This window comes from Otolemur garnettii, unplaced genomic scaffold (assembly GCF_000181295.1).
Source record: "Otolemur garnettii isolate 467f Iridium unplaced genomic scaffold, OtoGar3 scaffold00011, whole genome shotgun sequence".
NCBI lineage: Eukaryota > Metazoa > Chordata > Mammalia > Primates > Galagidae > Otolemur > Otolemur garnettii.
Genome location: NW_003852406.1, coordinates 32661840 through 32686221, shown reverse-complemented (window position 1 = coordinate 32686221; position 24382 = coordinate 32661840). Strand labels below are relative to the sequence as shown.

The following is a 24382-nucleotide window of genomic DNA, read 5'->3' as shown; positions in this document are numbered from 1 at the left end:
AGCACCTATCCCATCAGGGTCCCATGGGAGGCCAGCAGTGTGAGGCTAAGTAGACGGGATGCTGGGCTCCGATCCAGCCACCACCTCCCAGCTGTGGGTACCCCTGGGCACATGAGCTGTTCCTGCCTCAGTTTCCCCCCATCAGATGAGGGTAATAATAGTACCTATGCCACAGGTTGATACAAGAATCAAGTTATATCAGCTTACAAAGCTGATGTGATACTAAGCTAAAATAATTTCATTCTAATAATAACTATTATTATACATTAAGTGCTCAGCCACTCATTAGCTGTGGCCACTAGCTGTCATTTTAAAATTAGGTCCAGGCTCGGTGCCTGTGGCTCAAGTGGCTAAGGCGCCAGCCATGTACACCTAAGGTGGCAGGTTCGAGTCCAGCCGGGGCCCGCCAAACAACAATGATGGCTGCAACCAAAAAATAGCCGGGCGTTGTGGCAGGTGCCTGTGGTCCCAGCTACTTGGGAGGCTGAGGCAGGAGATTCGCTTGAGCCCAGGAGTTGGAGGTTGCTGTGAGCTGTGATGCCAGGGAACTCTACCCAGGGGGACAGCTTGAGGCTCTGTCTCAAAAACAAACAAACAAACAAACAAAAAAACTAGGTCCAAAGGAGCCCCCACTTGCCCCCTAACCTGTTCTGTTCACGTAGCTAAGCCTGGGTGCATGGATATCTGGACTCGGGGCTCAGAGCACCTGTTTCTAGGTTGGCCTCAGTGGACTCCCAGCCCCCAGGCCCCAGCCCCCTCCTTCATTTTCAACAAAGTGGGGCTGTTTCTGCTCACCTCGGACCCTGCTGCAGCACAGTTTACAAGGTTGTTGTTGGGGTTGGCCATCCAGAAGGTGGACACAGCACTGCAGGGAGGGGCAAAGATTGAGTATTAACTGGTCTGAAGAGGCTCCCTCAGAGCTTTGAGTAATTATTGATTTGTCCTTCTGAAACCCAGTTTGTCACCAACCCAGTGTGGGGCTTAAGTTTAAGAATGTTCAGCAATTGAAAAGGGCATGGGTCTTTAAGGTAGAAGCATGTGTGAGTGAAGCCTGGGATTAGCTCTAAGATAAATGGAAGTCAGATGTACCCAGAAAAGTAGCCATGTCTGAAGGAGGGGCCTTGGAGTCAGAAGGCTGGCCACACTGGGAACTCTCACTGTCTCTCTGTCTCTTTCTCGTGTCCAGAAAAGGGCGAGTGTGGTTGGGGCCTTCATGTGCACATGTGAGTGCCGAGGGGGCATGTGTGGCATCAGGAAAAGCCCCAAGGATGAGAACAGTGGTCCTCTTTGGACAAGAAGGATACACAGGAGAAAAACTGAGAAAGGAGGCAAAAGACTCACAGTTACGGGCTGTGAGGCCCAAGTCACTCAGAGCCCGCAGTACGAGGTCAGGTGCTGGCTGAGAGGCTGTGGGAATGTGCTCACACCTGTCCCACACGCACAGGCCCCGAGTGGCACAGGGGCACAGACAGAGGGGAGGAGGCACTTACTTGCAGTCCTGCCGGGGCTTGGGGATGTACCCCGGATAGGAGTCCTCTGTGATCATCTTACACATCTTGCTGTCACGGTCAGAAGGGAGCAGGGTTCCCGACTTGACAAGGAGGCCCAAACAATGGTCAAAAGTGTTACGTTCTTCTGGCCCATCTTCTGTGAAGAAGCAGTGGCCCAAGGAATTATAGCCCACCACGTCCTTGATCTGCGGGAGTCAGGACAGGGACACTTCACTGAATATGCAAATACTCATGGGCTCATTCACTCATTCTGCAAGCTTTATATAGGAGTAGCTGTACTCCAGGCCCTGGGAGGAGCCCTGCGGTGTGAGATGATACTGCCACAGGTGTTGGGCCTGGGAACGGCAGGGCAGGAGCATGGGATGGTGACTTTTTAAGGTCTCTTCTAGCTGGAAATGTTGGGGGTGAGGCTCTACAGGGCAGAAAGGGGACAAGATGCTCTAAGTGAGAAGGGTGAGTCCCAGAGGAAACTGCGGATTCGCCATGTAAGCCTACTGTGATGGAGAGCATGGCTTAGCTGGACCTACCAGGAGGGGACTCCGCAGAGGGGACCCCCTGAGTAAGAGCAGCAAGGGAACTTCCCTAGCAGCAGCCCCTGAGCTGGGCCAAGTGCACTTTTTATTAAACCAACAGTGCTTATCCTGGCTGAAAGCTGGAAGGTGCAAACTCCAGCTCTTCAATTTCCCTCTTGAAATCACAGAGTCAGTGTGGGAAGCAGAAAGAACATTTGAATAGGTGTTAAGAGACCAGGGTGCAGGCTCAGCAGTTCACCCAACCAGGGCGGGGATCCTAAGCAGGTCTCCTATCCTTTCCTCAGTCATGTCTCCCCACCAGAGAATGATAGACTTGAACAGCATGGGCTCTGAGAGCCCGTGTGGGTCCCACTCCCTGAACTCATCACTCTCAGAATTCTAAAGGCCTAGGACAGTGATTTTCAACTGGTGTGCTATGAAAATTTTTAAAGATCATTAATTAAATTATTTTAAAAGAAGTTCAAAGCATAGTAAGTATATTCTTTAAGTGTGCTGTGGAAGTTTAACTATAGGTTCAAGGGTGCCATGAGATTTAAAAAAACAAACAAAAAAAAGGTTAAAAAACACTGGCCTAGGAGCCCCCGGCCTGAGCCCTTCCTCCCTACACTGATCACACATTTCTGACAGGCACCCTGCCTCTGCTAGACACTACCCCATGAGGTGAGCTCTCACAGTGGGCAGTGGGGACAGACACTCACTTACTTCACACCCGGCACCCCCACCTGGTGCTGACTGGAGCAGCCTGGCAGTTCCTGCTTCCCTGTGACATCAGTTCAACCCACACTCCTAAGTACCTGCCACCATGCAAAACACTGGAAAATCCACATGTCGCCCAGCAGCAGCTCCTCCTTGGCACTGCTTACATGCCGAGGAGCTATTCTCAGCACTTTGGGGTCTTCAGCAGTACTCGTGGCCTCTACCCACCAGAAGCCAGGAGCACCCGTTAGTGTGACAACCAAAAAAACTCTCTAGACATTTGCTACCAAATATTCCACTGGGCCGGAGGCGGGAAAGGTGATAAAATCCACCTTGATTGAGAAGCACTGATATGGGGTCAACACCCCAATTCCTCCAGGCACTTCCATATGACGGCTGCCTGCTCTGCACCTCCGGGCAGCCTCCTTTACGAGTGTTCTCAAACCAGACCCCTTCATGTCCCAGTGCTGGAGTGGCCTCTCAAAGCTCACGTAATCCTCTAATGCAGTGGTTCTCAACCTTCCTAATGCCTCGACCCTTTAATACAGTTTCTCATGTTGTGGTGACCCCCACACATGAGGGGCAGTGTCTTGGTTCCTAAGACCATCAGAAATATGTGTTTTCCGATGGTCTGAGGTGACCCCTGTGAAAGGGGAAAGGGTTATTTGACCCCCAAAGGGGTCGCAACTCACAGGTTGAGAACCGCTGCTCTAATGAATTGTTTTTCAGAGAAAGTAAAGTGATTTTCCCAAGGTTACACAAGCCATATGCGCAAAGCCATGGTTTGGGTTATCTAACTGTCCATTTACTATATAAAGGAGGATCAAAATGAACAAGCCTCCCTGTTTCAAGCAAGCTCTCTATTCTCTTACAAAAGTGTTCCTCCTTTCGTCTGTGACGATAGACAAGGTCACGATCCTGCATCTTAGTCACCCCTCCAGTAAGTACTTCAGGGTGGCAATGGGCCGGCTTGCTCCTCTCCCTGTGAGCTATGAGAGTTTGTTATCAATAGCCGGGACAGACAAGCACTGAAGAAAAGGCAAGGAAACATGGGCTGCTAGAGCTGGCAGGGACGTCTGAAATCAAGTTTAATGCCTTCCTTCTACAGAGGAGGCACTGAGGCCCAGAGCAAGGACAGGAGTGTCCCAGGGCACTTTGTGACTCGATGCTGGGACCTGGGGCACTCATTTGCCCCACTGCCTGGGTCACACTTTGGGGAGCCTTTCTCTGAACTTAAGTGAATAGTGAGTTAGGTACATACTTATTTTAATTAACAAATGCCTGAGATATTTGCTCCAAGATCCTTGAGATGGACTGTGGAGAAAAAAAGCCTCATTGAAATCAGAAAGAAAAATAACTACTATTTATTGGGTGTCAAATATTTTTGCATGTTACCTTATTTAAACCTTATTACAGGTATCATTCCATAAACAACACTGAGACGTAGAAAGTTACCCTGTCACCTCTCTGCAAAAAGACTGAACTAGGACTTTGATTCCCTATCTGATTCCATAACCTGCATGCTAATCAACACTCAACAGTGCCAGAAAGAAAAAATCCTCTCCCCTTGGGTTACATTTCTTTCTTCTCATTAGGGGTGGGGTGAGGATGGCACATCGAGTCAAGAGAGAAACAAGATAAGACCAAGGAAAGTCCTGGGCTGAGAGGAGAAGACAAAAGACCAAGTCTTTCCTCAACTGCAGATTGGCTGTGTGACTTGCCTGAATGTCCCCAGTGACAGAGTGACGTCTCACGTTCCTTCCAGCTCTAAGGATTGCTCCTACTTAGAATTTCCCGGAATTAAACATTTCAGCTGTGACCTAGCTTGAGGTGATAGATATTATATAGATACATATGGACAGAGAACAGGTGCAGAAAGACACGATCACAGGTGGTCAGCCAGTTCCAGAAGGAATATGTAAGCTCCCTGCGGTTCTCTTGCATGAATTGTGTTTTCCCTTTGTTCTTTCAAATATCTTCTTCTCTGCTGATGTCTGGCAGTCAAGAAAGCAATTCCTGAAAGCTGCTTTAAGTCTTCAACTGCTGTCAGGTATAGTCTAGGCATGAGATGGTGAAGGAGAAAATTCCTGAGCTTGCCTGGTGATCAAACGACCCAGAAACAGCCATCAGGGACTGTTTCAATTCGGCTGCCCATTTGTATAGGTTATGGTCTGAACCAGAACATTTTTGAGGGTGGAGGGGGTGATATTAGTAATTATGGGGGATACTGTGTCTAAAATGGAACCATTCAGTGACAATCAGGACAGATTTTTATGTCCGTGCTGTAATAACTTACACCTTTAACCTGCACACAGCAAGTAAAAGAAACTTCTATTTAAAATAAACAAACAGGAACAGGAAAGAACTTTCCTTGTTTCTGCCATCTAAGGTGGGTGTGATATTATTCATAACGGTGAGAAACTTAATAACAATACAGTCACCTTAAAGAGAAGACTCTACTTTCCAAGCTTCTGCCATTATTTAAAAAATGTTTTGGAACTGTTGACCACAGGGTTGCCTTGGAGGAGGGCAGCACCAGGTTGGTTTGCAGAGTGTCTTAATGAGTTTTTGAATATGCAGATAGAAGCTAGGGAGGGGACTGGACAAGGAATGACCCTGCCTAATAAGGAAAGGAATGAGCCTTTCCGCAGCTCAGAAGAGGTGGGGAGGGGCTGGGAGGACCCAAGGAGGAGGAGGCAGGAACTCAACCAGCAGGTTGGGGGCAGGGGAGGGTTCGGTCCAGGAGAAATTGTTTGGTCCACAGAGGGGACTGTTACTTCATTTCTTACTGTTGCCTTTGGTGCCACCCACTGAGGCTGGAAGGCCAACGTGGACATTATCACTATCACAGCTGCATTTCCCAAGCCGTTCTGTAGAACACTAGCTCTGTGAGACACAAAGTTGTGTGGAGTCAGGCTCTGTGGCTAAATTAGTTCCAGCATCACTAGGATAATCCAAGCTAAGTGTGTGTTCTCGCTACAGGCCCTCACTGTGTTTGCCAAGCTCATCTAATCACTGAGACCACTCTTTTATTGTTAGGACACCTCCTTCTACCACGCAGAGCCAGTGATGTGTACACAGCACACAGAAAAACACGTGGTGAGAACAGTTTAACATCTTAGCTGACTACGTCACATACATCATCGGGCTCTATCTTTTGAAGTTGGTTCTATCATCATCCTCACTATACACAGGAGGAAACCGAGGCCCAGACAATATCTGTCCCTGAGGTCATGCTGGCAGCTTAGAACACAGGTCTCCCGGACACTGTGCTCTCTAACAGAAGCCTGCAGGGTGGCAAGGGCTTTCTGGTTCTGAGAAGTCGTCCCAGGTTCCATGAGGCATCCTCCACTGTGGGCCACACCTCATGTGCCATCTTCCCTCTTGCCTCACGTATCCCTTGGACCCCTGCCTGTCTTCACGAACTCAGACTCCTAGCTAAAGACATGGGCTAGCTCTCCCAGCCTCTTGCTAGCCTACAGCCCTGGTGGGTGCCCACATTCAGTCTTGCCCTTCTGGGTGCCCCTGAGGGCCTACAGTCTCAGGCCCCAGTCCCCTGCCTACCTCTCCCCCTGCAAGCCCATTCCTGGGGTTAAGACCTGGGCACACTGATCGAGGAAGGGTTGCTATTACAAAGCAAAAAACATCACACACACATTTCTAACTGAACAGCTCTGAGGGGCAACCGTCCCACTCCCCACAGCACACGTGAGGTTACTACAGGCCTGACAGGTTAAACAGCTTGCCCGGGGTCCCACCACAAGGGGGTGGGGAAGCACAGGCTCCCATCCACACTCCAGAGGGGTGTATGTGATGACCCGGAGATTCACAACAGCTTCCTCTCAAGCAAATCCAGACCTGGGATGTCAGGCTTCCAGTAATCTTAATAGCTTTCTCTTTCTAAAGTTAAATGTAGGCAAATTTAAGTTGAATTTGTGGACAAAACTTTAGCATAAGTGTTTGAGCACGTAGAGCTCCAAAGACTCAATCAGGCCAGTTCTCTTTCCTAATCCACCTACCTGTTCTTTTCACCATGTGTACTGACCTCAGTCACCATCCTGAGTGACAATGTTGTCATTACATTCGTTGAATTTGTTCTGCAAATCACAGGAGGGAACAGGACAGACCTGAGTGTGACCCAGGCACTGGGCTTCACACTTGTCACGTCCTCTGCTCACTCAAACCTGGAAACAGCTGCATAGGATAAGTAGTGCCAGGAGAGGTACAAGGGCTGGCCTTCATCACATGGCTAGCAAGTGGCAGAACCCAGATTATAACTCCAGGGTCTGGCACCAGAGCCCAAGCTTGGTGTACTGCTGTACCCTTGACCTTCCAAATATATTATAAATCCCGAGTTGCCTTTCAGCTTCAGCCAGAAGACATTCTCACTTGCTTCTTCCTTGAGCCTGAAAGACATCTTATATCTCCAGCAGCTTCTGCAGGACAGCCCTCCTACCACCTGCTGAGAAGAATCAGCCCTGGGATGTGGCCTGCACCTCCATGTAAACCCAGCAGGCAGGGCACTTGGGTCTCCCCTTGATCTTTACAGTAGCCCTATGTGTCTGGCCTTATTTTCCTGCTTGCCTGAGGAGCTCACTGAGGTTCACAGACATTAAGCAGCTTGATCCCACAGCTCACAACCCATAGGTTAGGCCCTTGGACCCTTGAGCCCATGCTCTGTCCTCTGTGTTCAGTGGGAGGTTTTAAACCAGAGCATTTAAAACACAGAGACAATAGGCACTCCCTTCTGACAGAAGAGCAGGTCAAACAGAAGGTAAAGTGGCTTTGCTCGTGGTATACACCAGCCTCCTCAGCTTCCCAGCACCACAAGCTGCCTGGGGAGGCTGATTCTCCCTGGCACACTTCCCATCCTATCTCAGATGATTTTTTGTTGTGTTTTATAAACAAAAGTAAACAAAAACACATTAATTATCTTATGAAACCTAAAATAGATAAGTGAAATCATCGGGTGAGTTCACATCTATGTTTTTCTCTTTTAAAACTGTAGGATAATTAGAAGTAATCCAACCTTTTTCCTGTCCCAAGTAAATAAGAGCTGTGTGTGTGGGTGGCAGAAAAATAAGATTGGAAAGAGTTAAAGTAGAGGTCATGGGCTCAAATGTCGATGGGGGCCAGCAGCCAATGGAAGCAGTAGCACCAGCTGGGGGACAGTAACATAAGAGGCCACCATGTGCCAGTGAACACGGGGAACACACCAGCTCTGTGTGGCTGTGTGCTGCTCCAAGCCATTGTCACCACACAGGAAGGTGGGACCCATGCTGCCAAATGGTCCTGCTTCTCCAGAGAAGCCTGAGATCCAGAGTTTTATGTGGAATCTCTTAATTTTTGAACGATGGAAACTAATTCAAATGTTTCTTTAAATACCATTTGAACCTAACACAACACATCTGGTCGCTGGACTCAGCTTACAGGGTGCCACTTTGTGATATCCGGTTTTAAAGTTTATAGAGGATATAAGTGTAGTTCATTTATAGAAAGTTCAATTTAGTGTAAAATTATCAACTTGGCATACAAATTATCAGATGTTTCTCTAAACACTGGCTAAGCCAAACAAAACACATCTGGCCGCTGGACTCGGGTTGGAGGGTGCCACTTTGTCATGTCTGGTTTTGAAGTTTGTAGAGGATATACGTTTAGTTCCTTTAGAGAAAGGATAGATTTAGTGTAAAAATTTTCTGTGGAAATCAAGACCATCCCCTAAAACACAGGCCCAGTGATGAGGACACTACTCCCAGCAGAGCCTGCTCTGAAGGAATACTTGGTTCAACAGAAGAAAAGGACCTTTTGCTGCCATTACCTCAAATGTATTGGGCGGAGACCACAGCAGAGTCTTTGCATGATCCCCCTCGCCTGTAGTTGGCTGATCAGTCATGCTGTGTGGCCACAGAATGAGCCCCAGATTTTATATCAATCCAATGAGGCACAGCAGAAATTGGGCTTCAGGCGACCATGGTAAACTACAAACTAATTGCTGTCCTGTTTCTGAAGCTTGGGGCCTTTGGTAAGGATACACCCTGATTTTCTCCTTCCTATTTGGTTAGTGACCTATTTTTAGTTGATATCTTTCTAAAATCTGAAATAAGGGCTGGATGCGGTGGCTCACACCTGTCAACCTAGCACTCTGGGAGGCTGAGGTGGGTAGATTGCTTAAGCTCAGGAGTTTGAGACCAGCCTGAGCAAGAGTGAGACCCCATCTCTACTAAAAATAGAAAATCTAGCTGGGTGTTATTGTGGGCACCTGTAGTCCCATCTTCTTAGGGGGCTGAGGCAAGAGGCTCAAGCCCAAAGAGTTTGAGGTTACGTGAGTTGTGACACCACGGCACCCTACCCAGAGCAACAGAGTGTGATTCTGTCTCAAAAAAAAAAAAAAAAATCCTGAGCTAAGGATGGTTCAGCGCCCAGTGGTCCTGGACTAAGGGTCTAGACCCAAACTCCTCTCAGTGGTAACCATCCCCGGGCCCATCCCTGCATTCCGTGAGGGAAAGAGGTGCTTACCAGCAGGCCGTTGGAGCCGTGGACAGTGACGCAGCGTGAGAACGTGTTGTGGATGGAGAGGTCCCTGATGTACGTGGGCGGGTCGTAGCCTCCCCTTTCATCCACATCGCCGGCCAGGTGGAAGTGAATTGGGTACTGACCCACCAGCTGCTGCCCCATGTGCCTCAGCTCCATGCCCTCCAGGTGTGCAGCCTGAAACCCTAGTGCGAACTGGAGAGGGAGAGCCAGGAGTCAGAAGAAGCCGGAGAGGCACTTCCTGTGCCCCTGGCTGGGTCCTACCTCCTGAAAATGCAGAGGTGTTGTCCTCAAAGTGTTTTGTTAGTCCCCACCCAGGGACTCAGGAAATCAAAGATATTCTCTGCCTATGGGTTAGGATGTCTGGCCCTTTTTACATCCAGGGAGACAGAGGGTGCTTGCTGCAAGGCAGCAGGCTGCTTGCAGTTAGATGTTCACAAGGGCTATGCAATGGCTGGGGCTCACTTAGACCCTCCTTTCCTGCCCCCTAAGCCACTGGTGTGATAAGAAAGGGAGAGCTCTGGGGTAACCCAGCGGGAAGCTGGAGTAAAACAGGCCCTAGGAGCCCTAGGCATCCACAGGGCACCAAGAGCTTGTGCCATGGTCCCCATCCAAGACCTTCTCCTGGTGGTGAGAAAGAGGACGCTGATGCTGGAATCTGCACAGGCCCAGGTTCTGGTGGTGTGAGTGGTGGAGGCCCTGCAAGCTCACCTCTCAGTTCCCTGCAGGCCATTTGACCACATGGAATGCCTGCCCCACAGAGACCACCATGAGAACACCGTCTAAAAACCAGTTCTGTTGAAAGTCTGCTTCAGCCAGCGTCTACCAGAGGATGATCTTGGCACACTAATCATCCCTTCTAAAAATAAGTATAACTGGAATGCTAACTCTGGTTGCTCTGGAATACTAACTCACTGAGAATGAGTCTAAGGTCTAGTTTTGGTGAGAAGGACTAACCTGGTCACTCAGGGACTGCTCTCAGCTGTGTAGCAGAGACCTGCTATTTTTGCTTCAGTCTCAACAATGCGTTTCTCAACAGAGGACAGTGCCTGTCACCCCTGCCCCCACCCTACCCCCAGAAAATGACTAGAAATGCACAGAAGTGGTTTGGGTGGTGACAATGCCTGGGGAACGCTGGCAGCATTTAATGAGTAGGGCCAGAGATGATAGAAATTCGGCAAGATAGACCAGCATGACAAAGAATTATCTCACATAAAATGCCATTAGGTCACCTACTGTGAACTCTGTAAATTTTATTCTCTTCATCTCTTTGGTTAACGTTACCAAAAAGTCTTATGCTTAAAATATATGGTTTTAGCTGTACAAGAATTGCCTTCCACAAGCTTCAGATAATCTTATGCTGTCAACATTGAAACCAATGGCCACATGAGGAACTTCTGAGATGTCTTATGCATTATAATATGGGGTACCAGGTAAAGGCACTTTGTATAGAGATGCAAAAGAAACTCCTCTGTGAACTTAGTACTCTTTGAAATTAATACTAGGACATCGTGAGCCCAGTGACCAGCTTCATTTCTCTTTATTATGCCGTGAGAACTCTGTAGCTCAGTACATCTTGCCTTTGCCCTAACTGTCCACCAGGAAACTCATAGGTCAATTCAATGCTCCAACTTCTGGTCCTTCCCCACTGCTAATTGTTTTATCTGTGTTGCAATGGATCTATTGGAAATGTGACTTTTTTGTGGGTTAAGTGCTAGTTCTTTTACAACGTGATCAGGATTAAATAATGAAGATAGGAATTGAAGGCAAAGATGAAGCAGTGTGGCCTCTGCCACATAGACGGCTAATGGGTAAGTCTTCTGGAAGGTGCTCTGTCCTTGAGCCACTTCCTGTTCCCCCAGCCCCATCCCTACCAAAAAGCACCCCCTGCAGTCTGGCTTCATGGGAATTCTCCTGGTGGAGATGATGGCCTCAACCAGGCGGACCCATACCTTGATGTGGCCTCCAAAGGTATCAAAGTCAAAGAAGTTGCAGATGTGTTTGCTGTAGGGGTAGCACTTGGCCTCCATCTCCCCCATCACCACGATGTTCCGGCTCAGAAGCCCGACCTCAGCCCTCATGTCCACACCATCCACCTCTTCCCCGATGTGCAGGTACAGCGGTTTCCCTAGGGCAGAAAGGGGGAAGGTAGGAGGGCAGGCACCAAGTGCCCACTGTGTCCCAACCCCTGCCAGATGCCACCATGCTGCTGCTTACTCATCGCCAATCCCTGTGTGCATGGTGGTCCTCATGACCCCTGGTCCCAGTGTATGTTAGAATGCAGCCCAGTGAGGTGACATCAGGTGCCTGCATGCAGAGCTGGGATTCACAGCCATACATGCTTAAGTCTGAACCTCTTGGCAACAATGTCTAATTACCCCCTAATATATGTCCCCACTTTGGCTTGTCAGTACCAGGTTCCCCCAAGTTGCAGCTGGACACATGGCTGCCCAAGGCAATGACATTTCCCAGACTCCTTGCTGCTGGGTGTGGCCACAGGGTTTGAAGAGAAGTACTAAGTGTAACCTCTGGGTTGCTCCTCCTCTTGCCTCCTCCTGGGACCTAATAACCCAGCCTCACCCTCACAGACAGGAGCCAGCCCTTGAGATGACAGGGCAACAGGAGAGGAGAAGCCCATTCTCTGGAGGGCACCCCAGAATGCCTATCAGCTGGGATTCTCAAGAAGGCAAAGCAGAGCCTCACTCTCCCGTTTCATTACAGCAGGAAATCCCTATTCTGCTTTCCTCAGACTCATGCACGTAAAGCACATATCCACATCCTGGGGCTCCAGAAAGAGCCAGATCAGAGCTTCTGTGTCCACCACTAAGGCCCAGCTCTGGTGCCTCAGTGGTACCATGTGGATAGGAGGCTGAGCCCTACTTTGTGCTGACCTCCTTACCACCTCACTCTGTCCCTCTGGCCTTGGAGCAGGGGATGCCCTTTCTTCTCAGGCACCGGCTCCCCAGACCCCCACCATGTTCATAAGACCTGGACGCCAATAGCTCAGCTCCTCTAATGGCTTCATACTTTCCCCATTTTGGCTCCTCACATTCTGTTTTCAAACTTCTTTAGGCCTTCCTACCCTTAAGAAACTAACACACAAAAGACTTTTTTCCTGGACTCTGCAACCACTGCTGGATCTTGACAGTCTCTTTCCGGCTGTGGCCAGAGTCCCTGAACTTGTGGTCTGCCCTGCCTACTGCGCCTCCTCCCCACTACCTGCCTCCCACCACAGTGCTCAATCTTTTGCCAAATGTGGTCCCTCCTCTTTCTGTGCAGAAAATGTCTCTTAGGAAAGGTGCAGGGTGACAGGAGCTCAAACTTCAGAACTGTCTTTGATTTACAGCCCCAAATTCTGCCCCCACAACAATCCCAAACTCTTTAGTGGAATAAAGAGATCTTAGCCTGGTCCTAAATTTGGCTCATTGCTGAAATTGCTGACCTGGCTTACAGATGTATCTCTTCCATTTGAGGATGCAATTACAGAGAGCAACAATCTCCCATGTGGATTTGCAGCCTGGACCACACCACCCACACCACTTGGCTTTCCCTGTGACCTTGACTTCAGCAACCGAGCATTTGCCTCAGCCTCCAGTTCCACATGTGAAGGCCACAGTTATAATGAGCCCTAAGCAGCTCCCACTCCAGTGACCTTGCCCTGCTCTCTCGACCACAGAGACCTGACCCCTGCCTGCCCCTTCCATCAGCACACATCCTGCAAGTATTTCTAAGGATGTTTATTGTTTTGGAATTTTGCAGACTCAGTGACATGGTGGCTTCCTTGAAGCATCTTATTCAAGATGTGAAATTGGTGCATGGCAAACTTGAGAAAAAAAGCAGTTTGTAATTGGTATTCATTTCCTATCACTGCTATAACAAATTACCACAAACTTACTGGCTAACACAAATTCATTCTCTCATAGTCCTAGAGATCAGAAATCTAAAATGGGTCATGTGGGGCTAAAATCAAGGTGTGGGCAGGAGGGTCCTGGTGGAGGCTCCAGAGAAGAACATGCTTCTTGTCCCTTTCAGATTCCAGTGGCTCCCCGTGGGCCTGGCCCCTCCTTTCTCCCTCTAATCCCACATCACTCCAATCTTCACTCCTGTCATCACGTTGCTTTCTCTTCTGACTCTGACCTCCCTGAATTCCTCTTGTAGGGACCCTTGTGATCATACTGGACCCATCTAGATAAACCAGGGCAATCTCCCATCTCCAGAATCTTAACTTATCACATCTACAATGTCCCTGTGACCACGCAAGGTAACATTTGTGGGTACTGAGGATTAAGCCATGGACGTGTTTGTGGGCCACTGTTCAGCCTGCCACAGAGTCTTTCTTTAACAAGTTTTAGGCATTAAAAATTAACTTTACAAAGAGTTTTACTGTGATGTGCTCTTATTTTCTGACATATCTGATATCAAAGGTAAGTTCTTTGCCCAAACAGGTCAGGTGGGAGTGCCATGCTGGGGACAGTCAAGCCTCTGGTTCACCCAGGGTCGTGACATCAGCCAGAGGAGAAGACCTGAAACAAGCCCACTCTGCAGCATGTGGGAGCCCTGTCCTGTGGAGTGCCCCACCATGGCTTCTCATTCAGATCAGAGGATTATGTGCCTTTACAGTTGTACAGTCCAGAAGCAGGGTTCCCTCTGGCCATCCCTGAGGAAGCCTCTCCTTCCACCCCTGGCTGGTCTCCCAGCAGTGGACTCTGTGGCTTTTCAAGTGTTGGGGAGCAGAATCTTTCCCCAAAAGGGCTTTGTGCTGGCTTCTGAGTGACCACTGGCTCAGGGGGACCAGGCAGAAGGCAGAGCCTTCAGTAGTCTGGGAGAGACAAGTCCAGAGAAGCGTTTATTGAAGGACATATTGGAAATTGATAACCATCATATCTAATTACGAAGCCTGAGAAATAGAAAGGCTTTCTATAGTCTCTTAAGCCAGCCCCTTGACTTCCCATGTGAGGGAACAGGTGGTTGGATGGTACTCAGGGCGGGCTGGTGGTTTGATGGCGAGGCAGGGGGGCAACACGAGGCTCTCTGACCATGAGCACTGTAAGCCTGCACCTTTCCCACCCCAGCACTTTGGTTTAATGCTTCCATGACACGACTCACTGGCCATAGTCCGTGAAGGCCTGAGACCTGTCCCTCCCCGGCCTCCACATGCCCTTGACTCTGACTCCATGGGCTGAACTTGGCATCTTATCTTCAATGTGTGCAGGTTCCCTCCAGACAGCCACAAGATCATGCTACTCAGCTGTCTCTTCAAGAGTGCCTGTTGCAAGGGCCCCGGGAGCAGGTGGCCTCCAGCACTGTGCCTTCAGGATCCACCCATGTGCACCCTGATTCGGGCTCGCCAGACTCCTCCCAGTGATTAAGGTAGTAGAGTTGAGGCTGTTTCTGTCCCCCACCAACCGCAAGACTCCCCTGATGGCAGACTTTGCTCTATAGTTCCCGTTGGCCACTGTGCTCTCTCAAAACCACACCGCTCTCAGAGGCTCGTGCCACCTAAGCAACCATCCTTCCCTATCCTCTCACAGAGCACAGTCCTGCGTTGCCATCTGCCACCACCACCTCTCTTTTTGGTCACACACAGGCATCCCTCTTCTTGCACGTCTAATTCTGTCCAGACACATCTTCCCTCTCTGCTTTTTCTCTGTCCGTGGAAGAACTTGGCAATCAATACAAAGACCAAAGAATTTTCTACACCTTCTGCCTCTCTGCCTTTCCTGGTCTCCCAAATCTCCCTAGTTCAATGCTCCATGCAGGTAAAGGTCAGTAAAAATGGGCCCTTTCCGGACAGTGCCGAGAAGAACTCTCCAAGGCTTTTCAACTGAGCAAGGCTCCCTCAGGCAGTTGGAGGGTGCAGAGGAAGAACTGACTCCCAGCACCCCAGAGGAAGCTCAGAACTGCCAGAAACTGCCCAAGGCAAGTGATAGGGGCCCCCAAGGAGCCTGAGAGGCTCAGTATAGGGCAAACTTCCCAAAGGGATGACCCCCAAAGGGTGGGGCATATTGAGGGCCCAGGCTACAGAAAGCAACAGGGATTTCCCAGGCAGCTCTGAGCAGCTCCGCTGCCTCCCTGCCAGGCTGAGGGGTCAGTGAGTTAAACCTCCCAATCCCTGCTCCTTGTGGGCTCATTGCCTGTCACTTGCACACATGCCTTGCCCCAAGCAGACCACACTGTAATCCTTCCTTGAATACGCTTTGCCATTTTACCTCCCAGAGCTTCCATCTGTGTGGCTACCTGACCTGGGCCAGCCTTGTTCCACCTTGTCCAAGGAGCAAATCCAGGGCACCTCACTGGAGTTCTGCCTGGCCAGGCTAAGCATGGCCCTTCCTTCCAAGCGTTCCTGCAGCGCCCAGCTTCCTCTTGTAAGCCAAGTGAATATAAGCAGAGCTGAGACTCCAGGCCAAGTCCTCCTGCCTACAGGTGGCACATCCTCAGTCTCCTTACACCCTGCACAGTACACACACCCTGGGGTATTCTCTCAATTCGTATACATCCCCCTTAAAATACAGTGTCCAGGCAGGACGCTGACCAGTGGCTCCTGAGAGTGGTCACAGGGCCTTTCTGGGGGATCCTGTCTTGGACAGTTAATCTTGGTGCTTAAAACCACCCCGGCACATGATGGGAGGCCATTGTAACAGAAGTGACACATGCAGCCAGCACTGGCATGGCCCCCAGTGAAGCCTGGACCCACCACTAGTGTCGTCACCCCATCAGCAGAGGATTTGGTGGTTTTCTTTGTTCCATGGGGAAAATTGGGCAGGATGTAAGAGTGACATCTGGGTGGATGGATCCATGAGCCAAGTGAACATAAATCAGAGCAAGAGCAGCAAGAATGTCTCAGTCTCACAGTCTCCCCCAGCCAGGAGCTCTTGTCAGGACCTTTGCAGATCCGTGGCCATCATCACCAGCTGCGACAGCCAGTTTATCTGTCCTGCTGCTGCATTCACAGACCACTCCCAGATGGCTGTTGAGGGGAGCGGTGTACCGAGCTGACTCACATCCCATTCTGCCTACTGAATGCTCCTACTGGCCCACCCTCCCTTCCTTCTCCAAGCATTGACACAAAAAGCCCAGCCAGGGAAAAGCCAGATACATCCCAAATAATCCAGAAAGGTCTTAGCACCCTGGTGGGGAGCCGCAGCTGCCCTCCACCCAGGGTGCAAATATTAACTTTTCCTAGCTTTACCCTGCAAGATCCCCTATCCCACACCCCCAGAGCCCTCACTCCAGGGCAGGCAGGATCTGAGCACCCTGGGGTCAAGGACTTCTCATGGAAAGAGCCCACACATGCATTTGTAGCTCAGACCTAGCAGGACTGCAAGTAGGGTGGAGATGGACACAAGGCCTGGCCTTGTCAGACCATCAGATGTGCAGGCAGGCCCAGAGGGACTCGGGCTGGAGGGTCCTGAAGGGACAGATTTAAACTACAGAGTTCCCCAGGGTAACCCTGAAGTCATCTCCAGCTGGAGATGAAGGGCCTTCGTGGAGGAAGGATGCAGCCACATGCATAGCCTTAGAGCCTTGGCTTTGAGTTTGAACCTTCAGGTGTGGACTGGCTTGGCCGACACCAGCACCACTAACCAGAATTTCTGTGATGAAGGAATTCTGTGTTGTTTAGTGTGGTAGCCACTACCACCGATGGCTGCTGAACACTTGGAACCAGGCTACTGTGACTGAGGAATAACATTATTAATTTTATTGAATTTTAACTAAATATGAGTAGCCATATGTGGCTGGTGGCCACCACACTAGAAGACATGAGTCTAGACACTTAATTTTCACCAACCCAGTCTCCTCATCTGTGCCACAGAGCAAACATCAGGCCCCACTGCACCACGTTATCATGAAGCATGAACACGGCAGTTTATGAAGCACCCAGAGTATCACAGGGAGCTCCACTCATGTGACTTCTAATGGGTAGTGGCAGTACTTAGCAACATGTGGGGTGTACGGTCAATTGGGGAGGTGGTGATGACAATCAGAAAATCAAGCAGGGCTTTCTAATGGCCACATTGGGACATGCTGGGAATCATACTGTGGTTGGCAAAATGTTGAAATTTTTTTTTTACATGATTCACACATTTTCATTACTCTTTCCTGTCAGAAAGCCTCTAAAATGCAAACAGTACTATTTGCTTTGCTGCAATTGGGGGCAATGAGGAAGGAGCATCCGGGAAGGATGTGTGCCTCCTTGCAGCCAGCCTGGGAAGGGAACTCTAACAAAGTGGAGGGGAAGTCATAGGAAAGACAGAAGCAAGTGGAGTCCTTGCATTCCATCCAGCAAGGACGGATACCCAGAGAAGGGGCTGGAGGATGAATAGTAGAAGTGTGAGCCTCCCCAGGCCAAATACACACATACACACACACACAACACACTTACACACACATACACAAACACACATGCACACAATATACACATACACACACACACATACACATATACACACATACATACGTGTACACACACACATCGGCTGCCTGGGGCTCTTCTGAGGGTGCTCACCATGTCCGAGGCACTGTTTTCTCAGGCTCCAAAGCTGCCAAGCAGAGTAAAACAGATGGTCCCCTCTGGGGAGGAGGTGGGAGAAGGGGAGGAGGAGGTAGGCTGGGGTGTGGGCTGCTGAGACACAGATACAGGCAGTGCTGAGCCAAAGGAGTTTGGGTCTCCAGGGAGTCTAGCATCTTCTCCACTCACTCTTCCCTCCCTTGGTGCTCAAGTCTGGGACTGTCCCATTTCATCCTCTGTGCAGCCTTCAGGGGCCTCAAGGAGCAGCCTGCCCTGCTGGTCAAATGCCACCAAAAGGAGCAGCGCTCCTATTGACCACCCAGACCTGACATGCTCAAAGCCACCCTTAGCACCACAGCTGCCCTGTCAACACCGCTCAAAGTGAGATCTCTCCTTTAGGTGTCGGGTGCCCAACCTGGTGTGCAGGTAGGGGCTGGTCTGAACACATCCAGAGCACCTCTTCCAGGGCTGCTTCCTCCCACTTCTACCCAGGCCAGGGCAAATGTCAGGCTTCTCATCCTCCTAGGCAGCCCTGGGGCTGCCCCAGGCCCATGGATCACCTTGCAGGGAGTGGTAACATCAGCTCATCATCTGAACACCACTCATGCTGAGAGTCCTGAGGAACAGCTGACATCCCAGAGGGTTGTCCACCATGTGTCATCTCTGGGGGACACAGATATCACGCAGTGAAGAGCCAGGTCTAACAGTCATTAGGAACATGCTTCTCCTGGTGCCTCCCTATAAATGCAGAGATAGGAAGTCTTCCGTGGATGTCCACAGGGCTTGCCCTCAGTCCCTTCCCTGCACACTCAGAATTTCTTTAGTTTGGTAGCAGGGTGGTGTTTGCTTGGTAGAATGTGTTGGGGAAGATTCCTTCCTCCTCAATTTTTTTTGGAATAGTTTCTGCAGTATGGGAATAAGCTCTTCTTTGAAGGTTTAATAGAATTCTGATATGAAGCCATCTGGACCCAGGCATTTTTTTGTTGGGAAATTTTTTATTGTTTCTTTGATCTCAGTGCTTGAAATTGGTCTGTTCAGGAGATCTATTTCTTCTTGGTTAAGTCTAGGAAGAGAGTGTGATTCCAAGTACTGATCCATTTTCTCCACATTGTCAAATTTCTGGGCATAGAGTTTCTTATAGTATTCAGAGAGAGTCTCTTGTATCTCTGTGGCATCTGTTGTTATTTCCCCTTTGTCATTACTGATTGAGGTTACTAGAGATCTTACTTTTCTGTTTCTAGTTAGTCTGGTCAAAGGTTTATCTATTTTATTTATTTCTTCAAAAAACCATCTTTTTGTTTTGTTAATTTTCTGAATGATTTTTTTGTTTTCAATTTCATTAATCTCTGATTTAAGTTGGTTATTTCTTTTCTTCTGCTGGGTTTAGGATTAAATTGCTCTTTTTTTTTCAATTCCATAAAATGGTTTGTGAATTTGTTGATGTGCTCTCTGTTTTTCGAATGTAGGCATCTAGTGTAATAAATTTTCCTCTCAGAAACTGCTTTTGCTGTATCCCACAGGTTTTGATAACTTGTGTCTTCATTGTTGTTATGTTTGAGGAATTTAACAATTTCCTCTTTTATCTCTTCCCGAACCTAACTATCATTCAGCATAAGGTTATTTAATTTCCAATGCCTTTGTGTGGAGATGAACATTTGTGTTGGAGTTGAGTTCTATCTTAATGCCTTGTGGTCTCAGAAGAGACAAGGTATAATTTCTATTCCTTTAATTTTGCTGAGGTTTGGAGTATGTGCCATGGGCTGACGAGAAAAATTATATTCTTTTGCTTTGGGATGGTGTGTTCTGTATGTGTCTATTAATCCCATTTGTTCTGGGTCACATTTAAGTCCTTTGCATCTTTGTTTAGTTTCTGTTTAAAGGATCTGTCTAGTTCTGTCAGAGGGGCATTAAAGTCTCAGACTATTATGGTGTTATGGGATATCATATTGCTCAGACTCATCAAGGTCTGTTTCATAAATCTGGGAACATTTAAATTGGGTACATAAATATTTAAAATCAACATGTCTTCTTGTTGTATTGTTCCTTTGGCCAGTATAAAGTGATAATCTTTGTCTTTCTTAACTTTAATTGCTTTGAATCTGCTTGTATCTGAGAATAAGATTGCAACTCCTCCTTTCTTCTAATTTCCATTTGCTTGGAATACTGTTTTCCATCCCTTAACCCTGAATCTAGGTGTGCAGGCTGGGTGTGTCTCCTGCAGACAACATATGGATGACTTGTGCTTTTTTATCCAATCAGACATCCTGTGCCTCTTCAGTGGGGAATTCAATCCATTGACATTTCTTGAGATTATAGATAAGTGTGGTAGAATTTTATTCATCTTGTTATGAAACTAACATTTTACAGCCACCTAATCTATGATAAACCAAACAAGAACATACACCAGAGGAAAGAATCCCTATTCAATAAATGGTGCTGGGAGAGCTGGATAACCACATGTAAAAGACTGAAACTGGACCTGCACTTTTCTCCACTCACTAAAATTAATTCAAGATGGATAAAAGATCTAAATCTAATGCATGAAACAATAAAAATCCATGAAGAAACTATGGTGAAAACACTTGAAGTTTTCCGACTGGGGAAAGACTTTATGAAGAAGACTTCAGTGGCAATTGCAACAACAATAAAAATAAATGAGACTTAATTAAGTTGAATAGCTTCTGTACAGCTAAAGAGACAACAACCAAAGCAAATATAGACAACCACCAGAATGGGGAAAGAAATTTCCATATTATGAATCAGACAAAAGTTTGATAACTAGGATTTACAGAGAACTCAAATCAATCAACATTTTAAAAAAGGTCAATAACCCCTTATATCAATGGGCAAAAGAGATGAATAGAACCTTCTAGAAAGAAGATAGATGAATGGCTAACAAACATGAAAAATGCTCATCATCCCTAATTATAAGAGAAATGCAAATCCAAACCACCCTAAGATATCACCTAACCCCAATGAGAATGGCCCACATCACAAAATCTCAAAGCTGCAGATGCTGGCCTGGATGTGGAGAGAAGGGAACACTTTTACACTGCTGGTAGGACTGCAAACTAATACAACCTTTTTGGAAGGAAGTATGGAGAATCCTCCAAGAATTCAAACTAGAACTCCCATTTGATCCTGCAATCCCATTACTGGGAATCTACCCAGAAGAAAAAAGATCCTTTTATCATAAGGACATTTGCCCTAGACTATTATTACAGCTCAATTTACAATTGCCAAACTATGGAAACAACCTAAATGCCCACCAATCCAGGAATGGATTAACAATCTGTGGTATATGTATACCATGGAATACTATGAATAGTATGAAGCCATTAAAAAATGTTGGAGACTTTACATGTTTTGTATTAACCTGGATGGAGTTGAAACACATTCTTCTTAGTAAAGCATCACAAGAATGGAGAAGCAAGAATCCAATGTACTCAATTCTGATATGAGGACAATTAATGACCTAGGATGTGGGGAGGGGTGGGGGAATGAAGGAATGGAGAAAGGGAAGGAGGAAGGGGGGAGGGGTCCCAGTGTGTGACACACCTCTTGGGGGTGGGATATAATAATAAGAGGGACTTTACCTAACAAATGCCATCAGTGTAACCTGGTTCTCTGTACCCTCAATGAATCCCCAACAATTTAAAAAAAAGAAGAAGAAATAGTTGGCTTTCCTCCCTCTGCAATGCCATCCTCCTTCTTGTCCCAAAAGAGTAAAATTGATCAGCTATAAGATATGCAAAGTGCAGCCATTGGCCTGCCAACCATGTCCCTTCCTATCTTTAAATTCTGTTGCTAAATTACTGCACCTAATGCTAATAACAATGGCAGCTGTGTTTACTAAGCTCTTACTGTGTGTCAGGCACTATTTTAAGTACCTCACACACATATAAACATATCTGATCTTCACATCAATCTCATGAAGTAGTTATGATCATGGTCTACATTTTACAGGTGAGAAAAATGAGGTAAAAAGAAGTTATGTAATTGTTTAAGTTAACTTAAATGGCCAATAACTGCCATTCTTTTTTTTTTTCTGTATTAAATCATAACTGTGTACAAACTGAATCCCAGATACCTGGTTCCAGAGTCTGTGCTCTTCATGCTTTTTTATGCTATTCTGCCTCTACCAAAAAAATAAACAAAAACAAATAAAAAAAAAACCCACCCCAAAATGCCTTCCTTCTATTCTTCATAGAATGTGACCAAGAGCATTTCCCCATGCATATTATGAGTCCTGCAAATACCAGGTAAAGAGCATCTTGGGGCTCAGCGCCCATAGCACAGTGGTTATGGCGCCAGCCACATACACCGAAGCTAACAGGTATGAACCCAGCCCGGGCCAGCTAAGCAACAATGACAACTACAACAGAAAAATAGTCGGGCCTTGTGGTGGGTGCATGTAGTCCCAACTAGTTGGGAGGCTGAGGCAAGAGAATTGCTTTCGCCCAAGAGTTTGAGGTTGCAGCATGGCACCTGTGGCTCAAGGAGTAGGGCACTGGCCCCACATACTGGGGGTGGCAGATTCAAGCCCTGCCCTGGCCAAAAACTGCAAAAAAAAAAAAACAGAGTTTGAGGTTGCTGTAAGCCATGATACCACAGCACTCTACCAAGGGCAACATAGTGAGATTCCGTGTCCAAAAAAAAAAAGCATCTTGCATAAAACAGCATTCAGAGTTGCCCTTCACACTGCTGAGTGGTATCATTTATGTGACTGAGATGATTGATTCCTAATTTATTTTTCTGGTAATATATCACCATTTTTCTTTGGAGAATGACCTTTTCTCCATGTTTTCCAGTCTTGGAAGAATTGTCATGAAGGTTCTTGCCTTTCCTAGCCCAACAGCAAGCACACAGGCCATCTACCCAATCAGATACTCTCTTCCTGGAAGGTGACTTTTAAGCATTCTGTCTGAGGACTGAGCCTGGTTCTTAAAGACAGGGATTCCCTAAGGGTGCTGCCCTTTAGTTCTTGCTACCAAAATCCCTGAAGCTACTCTCCCTGTTCCTTGTTCTTTTGCAGCTTGGTTGTTTGCTTTAGTTCTCTAAGTGGAATAGCTACCCAATAAATTACTTTTTTGCTTAAGATAGTAGAGTTGGATTCTGTGGTTTACCCTCAAAGAACCCCAACTGATACATAGTTCCCCCTACTAAGATCTGGATTATATTTGAGGTCTCTATTTACCTGTAATGATCTGTGATTCCAGTAACCTCACACAATATGAATTACAAGATTTCAAAGTCAATATTTGAGAGAAGAAAAGAAAAACCTGAAGTTATATAAAGAGATATAAAGTTTTGTGGTAGAGTAGATTGAATTATTGTCTAACTAATATTCACTCCTTCCCCTCTGTCTTGATACTTCCTCATCCCATTTGTGTTGAGCTTTATCATATGGTTTGCTTCATCAGTTGAATGTAGGGAAGAGCATGTGCTGGTTCCAAACCTATGCCTCAATAGTCCTGTGGTTCTGCTCACCATTCTAGGAGCTTTCAACCTTTCTCATGAGAAGAACAGGTCTTGGGAGGAATGAGTCACATGGAGCTGACCTGAACCCAATTCTCAGCCTAGAGTCAGGATCACTCTAGAGAAGCTGAACCCTAAACAACCTACAGGTGCATAAGTAAGAAATAAATTCTTGCCATGGAATTTTGTGGGTGGTTTTGTTATGCAGCATTAGTATTGCCATAGCTAACTGATACAGATTTTGTTGTGACTTTAATCTATGCCTAACAATTTCTGATTCATCCCATCTTGGGCAGAGTTCATGAAAGTCCTACCTGCTACTTTGACCTGGTTGGAGGCACAGGTCTTGCAGGGAAGCACCTGGAATTCTTCTGCCTGGTACATGGAGTAGTCAGTACTGGCAATGACTAGGGTGTCTCCAGGCTTCCATGACTGTACGTTGTCTTCCAGATTCAGGATGGTGCTGTTCACATTGGTGTCGATGGTGACTGTGAGCTTGGGCCTCACTGTATGCCGGAAAAGGAAGGCCTGAGAAATAGCCCTGTGCTCCTGGCAAATTGTTGGTTGTGCAATTCTTCCCTTCCCCTCCCTAAATAAGTAAATGCAAGTTTGCCTATCCCAAACCCAAATCACTGGCTCATTGCATCCCAGTCTTGGTACAGGTTTTTGAAGTCAACAAAAACCCTACCAGAAAAGAGCCATTCATTAGCTCTGGGCAGGGGAATTTTCCACTAACTTCTTAGCTGCAGTTAAATGTGGCTGTCTCACCACACCCACTTTGCTCAAGATATAAAACAAATATAGTTCCTCTCAACTATTATTTACAGTAGCCATAAACCTCTCCCCCCAAAGAACTTCCATCCTTAATAACTGCCTTCTGGAGATGGCCAAGTGCTTCTGAACACAAACCAACCATTTCCAACCCTTTCTAATAAGCACCTTGGTAATCATGTTTAAAATAATGGTCCCCAGAGAGGCAGAGGGCTGCACATCTCTGCAGGGGAGGTCAGCTCCACCCATCTGCACTCTGGTTGTCTTGGACCAGGCCCTTCCCCTTCCTGAAAGGCTTAGGGGCAGGGTGGGGTTCTGCTGTCTCCTGCCAACCCCAAGGACCCTTCCCTGCT

General features: G+C 47.5%; 1 protein-coding gene across 1 annotated transcript in view; it reads right to left on the bottom strand.

The window, feature by feature from the left end:
- Positions 1-24382, bottom strand: part of CEMIP (cell migration inducing hyaluronan binding protein) — a 65097-nt gene that overhangs the window by 24986 nt on the left and 15729 nt on the right. Inside the window, exons 10-14 of the mRNA XM_003784582.2 lie at positions 23573-23764; positions 11224-11399; positions 9257-9466; positions 1491-1696; positions 796-865 (exon numbers count right to left, since the gene is read on the bottom strand). Coding sequence (XP_003784630.1) covers positions 796-865; positions 1491-1696; positions 9257-9466; positions 11224-11399; positions 23573-23764 — 854 coding nt within the window. The remainder of the gene's footprint in view (positions 1-795; positions 866-1490; positions 1697-9256; positions 9467-11223; positions 11400-23572; positions 23765-24382) is intronic.